This window comes from Macaca mulatta, chromosome 9 (genome assembly GCF_049350105.2).
Source record: "Macaca mulatta isolate MMU2019108-1 chromosome 9, T2T-MMU8v2.0, whole genome shotgun sequence".
Taxonomy (NCBI): domain Eukaryota; kingdom Metazoa; phylum Chordata; class Mammalia; order Primates; family Cercopithecidae; genus Macaca; species Macaca mulatta.
In genome coordinates this window covers 104533475-104540674 of record NC_133414.1, presented here as the reverse complement: position 1 = coordinate 104540674, position 7200 = coordinate 104533475, and the positions used below count along the sequence as shown (strand labels likewise).

Below are 7200 nucleotides of genomic sequence, written 5' to 3'. Positions count from 1 at the left end.
AGAGGTTGCGGTGAGCCAAGATCATGCCATTGCACTCCAGCCTGGGTGAAAAGAGAGAAATTTCGTCTCAAAAAAAAAAAAAAAAAAAATTCTTTTTCTTTCCTCTGCTAAAACATCCAGGGGGACAAAAAATATTATTTTTCTGAACATTACCAATTAGGAAATAAATGTCAATCTGTCACCACTGGGCTTCCTTTTTTTTTTTCTTTCAATTCATTAGGAACTCCTGACTCAGCTCTATGGTGAACTCTATTCTATCTGAACTAATGGAAGGAACCTACAGCACAGATGAACACTAATAACACTAATATTTGGCTTCTAGTATATCAGAGTACTTATATTTGAATATGTGTCTAGTTTTCCTAAGGCAAAGAATGACTTCAGCACATTACTTTTTATGCCTCTAAAAAAGTTGTAGGCCGGGAATGGTGGCTCACACCTATAATCCCAGCACTTTGGGAGGTCGAGGCAGGGGGATCATGAAGTCAAGAGATCGAGACCATCCTGGCCAGCATGATGAAACCCCGTCTCTACTAAAAATACAAAAATTACCTGGGCATGGTGGCACGCACCAGTAGTCCCAGCTACTCTGGAGGCTGAGGCAGGAGAATCGCTTGAATCCGGGAGGTGGAAGTTGCAGTGAGCCGAGATCGCACCACTGCACTCCAGCCTGGCAACAGAGCGAGACTCCGTCTAAAAAAAAGAAAAGAAAAAAAAGTTGTCTAGGTGATTTACACCTTATACTTGTTTGAGTGAGAGTGGGAAAGATTATACCCCAGATCTTCACATTTCCTACTTTTTCTCATCATTCTGGGGTCTGCTTGAATGTCACTTCCTCAGAGGGGCCTTTCCTGACCACCCGTTCCTTCATATCACTTACTCACTTACTTGATTATTATCTGTTTTTCCCACACAGCTAGAAGGTAAGCTCCATCAAGACAGAAACTTTTGTCTTTTTTGTCCACTGCTGTATCCCCAGCACCTTTATAGTACCTGGTATCTGTAAGGAATTCAACAAACATTTGTCAAGTCATAAATGAGATGAGCGAATCACAGCTTTCGGAATCAGACAGTCCCGAGTTCAAATTACAACTCCACTCTTTTTGTCCAATTGTTGGCAAGTTACTTAACCTCTCTCTGCCACAGCTTCCTCATCTCTGGTAGGTGGGGAAATATCCATTACAGAGGGTGGTCATGATGACTAATGAAGGATCAATATACAATGTCAGACATAGAGTAGACCCTCAAAATTGTTACTTTTCTTTCCATCCACCTCCTTTTTATTGAGACGATAGTTATGAGACTATATTAATATTATTCTTTCTTATCCAGGACATCCACTTCAACCAGAGGGAAATTTATCATGAAGCCAATGAAGTTTAAACTTCAGGGCTGCTCACTTGCACAGGCTCCAAACTGGGATTTGTAGAGGGAAAGCCAGTTGTCTAGAAGCTCTCATTTTGTTGCCCAGGCTGGAGTGCAGTGATGTGATTTCAGCTCACTGCAACCTCCGCCTCCCAGGTTCAAGTGATTCTCCTGCCTCAGCCTCCTGAGTAGCTGGGATTACAGGTGCGTGCCACCACGCCCAGCTGATTTTTGTATTTTTAGTAGAGACGGGGTTTCACCATGTTGGTCAGGCTGGTCTCGAACTCCTGACCTCGTGATCCGCCCAGTTTGGCTTCCCAAAGTGCTGGGATTACAGGCATGAGCCACCACGCCTGGCCATCTGGAAGCATTTTTATGTAAACATTTCTAATAAATAGCCTAAAGAGATCTCAGGGAAAAAAAAGGTACTAACCTCCAAGTCTCCAGTATTTGTTGTGATGTATTTTCTCTCTATAGTAATCTTTTGACTGCTAATTCTGTATTTATAATTTGTATTTTATGTCTCAAAGAGGTCCCCCAAATTGTATATGTTTCAAGCCCTCCAAGTCTGAATCTACCCTTTACCCAGTTCATTTATAGATTCCATTAATGGAGCATAGATGTATTCAGAAAGTCTGCATTTACACTCTCAGAGGAGCTGCTTCAAGGCGATTGGCTACTCTGCATTGGGACTGGTAATTTAAAGATTCTTAAAACCACGCACTTGCAAACCCCACTAGAAGGCTTGCCATAATTTTTTACCTGTTTTCATCCAAAGGTTTGCCTTTAGGTGAAACTGCATTGTTAAAAAGACCGTGGGTACGCCTTCGATAAAGCATCAACTTGATTAAGGAATCCTCCTACTGAATTCCCATTTAAAGCAATACTTGGACTAAAGACACTGTTTTTGGTTGCAGTCTTTGGTCTACCAATCAGAAACCTAAAAGTACTTAAGCTGGGAAGTTACCATCCATAATCGCATTCTTCCTTAAAGACTCCCATAAGGTATTATGGAAAGTTAGATCCATAACAACTACTAGGCTGTTCGTGGGTGCAAAGCATTCTTTCCCACTGGGGAGAAAATTCTTTGTTTAAAAAGGAACGACTGAAGCCGACTGACACTAGTAGTATTCCTAGTACGGAGTACTAATAAGAGTAGTAGTTTCTACTCTGGATCTGAAGCCTTGTTTTGCTGTGGCGCCCGTCCCATCCGCACCTTCTTCTTAAGAGACCTGCTAGCTTCCCCAAGGATGGAAACGTCCCCCTGGGTCCTGACCTCTCTACCGCGGAACCCTGCGTCTGAATTTCCCCCACGTCGCACTCCAGCCTGGTCTCCAGCGCATCTGTGCCTTCGCGGTCCACGTCCCCACCGCGCTCTAGAGGGAGCCCGCGAGCCGCGCGCCCGCCGCGGATTCATTTTCTGTGAAGCCGCCGAGACCAGGAACCTAGTTCCGACACCTGCAGGGTCCGGCACGCTAGTCAGTGGGGGTGCCTCAGAAAACATGGCCCCGTGTGCCCTCACTGTTTTCATGAACGGCCCCTTGCTCCCTCACAGCCAGACACCTCGCCACCCTCACAAGTGCGGCCGGTGGGACCTAGCTGGGACCCTCCCCGCCTGGGAAAGTCTGGGTGCTGGCTCCTAAAGCGCCCCGGCCAGACGCCCGTCCCACCAGCCTGCCAGCTCAGGCCTCGGCAGGCCGCCGTCCCCAACGTCCTCGCTAGCGTCTTCGCCCCGTCCGGCTCCAGGCAAAACCCGGAGCGGCTGCCTCCCTGCAGCTCCCGGGAGACCGCGCGGCGCGGCGGCTAGAGCATGCGCAGTGCGCAGGGCCGGCTCGAAGCGCAAGCAGGAAGCGTTCGCGGTGATCCCGGCGACTGCGCTGGCTAATGCGGTACCGGCTAGCGTGGCTTCGGCACCCCGCGCTGCCCAGCACCTTCCGCTCAGTCTTCGGCGCCCGCCTGCCGCCCCCGGAGCGCCTGTGTGGGTAAGTGGAATGGAGCGCCCGGGGCCTCGGGCCCCGTGGGTCACGGTGGTTTGGCGCTCGGGTTGCAAAGTGGTGATTCAGCACTTAAAGCCGCCGCCGCTGCCCCTCACGCCGCCCGTCCCGCCGGCCTGGGGCCCGGACTGCCACGTTGAGGCCGCCCCAGGGCCCGGAAGAGCGGCTGGCCAGGCGGGAGCCAGAGGCCTGGTCCAGAGTCGGGGACGTCCCTCGGGCTGGTGAGGGACCGGGGCCGTTACCCGGGGCCACGGGGCGTGTGCCAGTAGTGTGGGGGCGCGGGGGCGGACAGAGTCACCCGGCCTGCACCCGGGAGCCGCGCCGCGTCACTCTGCCGGAGTCCGCCTGTGAGGGGGCCGGGAACCTGAGGCGGACTCGAGCCGTGGGGTAAAGGAATCCGGCGACTTTTGGGGGACCGCTTCTTACCTTGCCCTCAGCCCTGCCCTTTCCTCCGGGCACTGAGTTTCCAGGACCGTGTGGAATGCCCGCGCTGGGAAAAAAAGTTTGTCAGCCTCCCGCCTTAGTGAGAAGAAGAGTGTGGGGTTTCCTATCAGGGGACATTTAGGAGCCGAAAGATACCTCGGGATCCTCTACAGCAGCTCCCTTGTTTTGCTCGGAGACAACCGGGGCTCCGAGAGATGGCTTGATTTCCCGACAATTGCCGAGATTGTGGCAAAATCAGGATTAGGACACAGGTTTTTTGCCATCCAGTGGCGTGCTCTCCACTTCACCGTTGATCTGCGTACGCTAGGCTTTTTCAGGCTTGTAGTGAACGTTGAATATTTTTTACTACGAATGGAAGAGGATAGGCAGTATTATCTTGCCCTCCCTAGAAACATTATTTGAACCCCTCCTGGTTTTAATCAGAAATAGCCAGCACCTACTAAGTGCAGGGCACTGTGATGGACCCTCTATGTAAAGTATGTGTGTGCCTTCCAAGGAACTTTGATTTGATTGGAGCGAATTGGGATGCCACGGGAATTGAGATAGCTAAAAGGGTGTGTTGATGAGGGTCAGAAGATGAGTAGTATGGGTAATGTGTGGAGGTAGAGATAGAAAAATGGGGGGTAGGCTGGCTTTGCAAGAAATGGCGGAAAGATTGGAGTGAGGGCTGCCGTGGGCGTAATCCAGCCTAGATATGCGGGCAGTTTGTGTTGGAACGGTGAGCCGATTAGTCTGGTTGAAGCTTTAGAGGATTTCCCTGGGGGAATTAGGAGGACACAAGTCCTGTATTATAACGGTAGGGTAATGCTGGCCTGGGTCTTGAATTCTAGTTGAGATTTTCCCAGTGCGTAGTAGGTAGGGAGCCCTTAAGTTTTTAAGCTGGGAAGTTATTGATGGAACTGGGAGTTTAGAAAAGTAGTTTGGTGGCTGTGTGCAGAATGTCAGGGAGTGGAGAGAGTCCTGAGGCAGAGAAACCTGTTGGGACTTAGTCTTTACTGCCTGTGTTAGGACGGTAGCAGTGGGGCACTAAGAAAAGCTAATACAAATGAATACTGTATGGAACTTGTTCTCCTCTGTTTTCCATTACATCACAAAATCTCCTATAATGTGCAAAAGACCCCTGAGCTTAGAGAATCAGGTGGTAAGCACAGGCAGGATGCCTCCTTTTGTCCTCTTTTGGATCAGTCCGCTTTTGTTCTAAATTCATTACTGATAGGCTAGGCTTAGCTTCATACTGTCTCCAGCATATAGCATTTGTGATTTTTAAAGAAAGCACCAATTTTAAGTTTTATATAACTAAGTGGTTTGTATGTTCTAGTGAAAATTACATTTTCTCTGTAGTTATTAAGTCCAGTCGACCATCCAGAGTTTCAAGATATGTTTTTCTCGAAGATGGAAATTTGGGAGATTCAAAGCATAATGAATGAGATGAGCCAGCTGGAAAGCTCTAGCCTAAAATGAGTGAGTGAGGCTTTTAAGGAAAATACAGGTCCAACCAAAGGGATTGGGGCATAGTTTTAGGAAGGAAAGCCCTAACGTCTGAAGCTACCACATATTCACACCTTGAAGAATGCAGTCAGCCCTACTGTACATCGTAGGAAGAATGTCTTAACCGAGATAGCCACACAGCTATTTGCTGGAAGAGCAGGGATTTAAAAACCCATGTCTATCTGGCGTCGGAGCCTGAGCTCTTAACTGTTAGGTACTTGCAAACACAAGTACTGCCTCTGCTGGTATTTGGGCATTCATTTTCTGGTCTAACCTCTTGAGACAGAGATGGTCTTAAAGCATTTATTTAAAATCAATCCATTTACAAAGTAACCTCCTTGTTCTGTGTTCAGCCATATTTTATAACTTGGGACTGTGTGGAATTATCTGAACTGTTGGGGCACCTGGAGATAATAGCCCATTTCCCTCGCAACAACTTGAGCCACCTGGGCATCAGTCATCTCACTTTGCAGGCAGCCCTACTTTGCATTTCCCTGTTCTGTAGGCTTAGGAAACAGTGGTATGTCAGTTGGGACTATCAACATTCAAGCTTTTAAACTACTTTTAATCAGAAAAATGCCTTTTAGTAGTGTAAAAGGACAGGGTATCGCTGAGTTTCTTTAATTAACCTAATCCACACATCCTGCCTGTCTTGAAAGTTAGGGTTGAGGCCAGGTGGAGTGGCTCATGCCTGTAATCCCAGAACTTTGGGAGGCCGAGGTGGGCGGATCACTTGAGGTCAGGAGTTCAAGACCAGCCTGGGCAACATCGTGAAACCCCATCTCTACTAAAAATACAAAAAAATTAGCTGGGCGTGGTGGTGGGCGCTTGTAATCCCAGCTACTCGTGAGGCTAGGGCAGGAGAATTGCTTGAACCCGGGAGGCTGAGGCAGGAGAATCACTTGAACCCAGGAGGCGGAGGTTGCAGTGAGCTGAGATCGTGTCACTGCACTCCAGCCTGGGTGACTGAGCGAGACTCTGTCTTAAAAAAAAAAAAAAAAAAAATTAGATTGAGGACAGTCTTCCCAGGATAGGGGAGGAAAAGTTCAGTATGTTTTCTTTTAAGTTCGATACAGGGCTTCACTCTGTTGCTCAGGCTGGAGTGCAGTGGTGTGATCTCAGCTCACTGCAATCTTTACCTCTTGGGCTCAAGCGATCCTCCCACCTCAGCCTCCTGAGTAGCTGGGACTGCAGGCTCACGTCCCCATCCCACAACTAATTTTTGTATTTTTGGTAGAGTTGGGGTTTCGTGGTGTTGCCCAGGGTGGTCTCAAACTCCTGGGCTGAAGCAATCCCCCCGCCTCCCAAAGTGTTGGGGTTACAGGCATGAGCCACTGTGCCAGGCCCAGTATATGTTTCATAAACATTGGTTTCCTTTCTGTTTTTCTGTTGGTATTTTATATCTCCTAAACATGTACCCAGAGGATCAGGCTACCTTTTAGCCAGGATGACAAGGCTAGAGCACTTTCCTTCCACAGGGGTAGATCCTCTATAGATATGTTAGGTTTTGGAGAGTTCTCAGTTGGCTGGTCTTCAGTCTGTCCTCATTGCTCTGTTAGTTTAGACATTATTTGAATATCTACTCTGTAGTGATCACACACTGTGTCCAGTACTATGTAAATGCAAAGATAGCCATAAATCTTGTCCTCAAGGAGCTTTCAGTAATAAACAGTAAACTCCTTTACCTCTGACCCTTTACTAGACACCTCCACTCTTTTTTTTTTTTTTTTTTTTTTGAGACGGAGTCTCGCTCTGTGGCCCAGGCTGGAGTGCAGTGGCCGGATCTCAGCTCACTGCAGGCTCCGCCTCCCGGGTTTACGCCATTCTCCTGCCTCAGCCTCCCCAGTAGCTGGGACTACAGGTGCCCGCCATCTCGCCCGGCTAGTTTTTTGTATTTTTTTAGTAGAGA

General features: G+C 48.5%; 1 protein-coding gene across 9 annotated transcripts in view; it reads left to right on the top strand.

The window, feature by feature from the left end:
* Nucleotides 1-3152: 3152 nt before the first annotated feature.
* The window catches only part of IDE (insulin degrading enzyme), a 118795-nt gene continuing 114747 nt past the window's right edge, over nt 3153-7200 (top strand). For 7 of the 9 annotated variants that reach the window (XR_013397679.1, XM_077945047.1, XM_077945046.1 and 4 more), the window contains exon 1: nt 3153-3347. Coding sequence is in view for 5 of the 9 variants with exons in the window: in XM_077945043.1 (XP_077801169.1) it covers nt 3250-3347 (98 nt within the window). In the remaining 4 variants the exon portion in view is untranslated. 9 annotated transcript variants of the gene reach the window in all.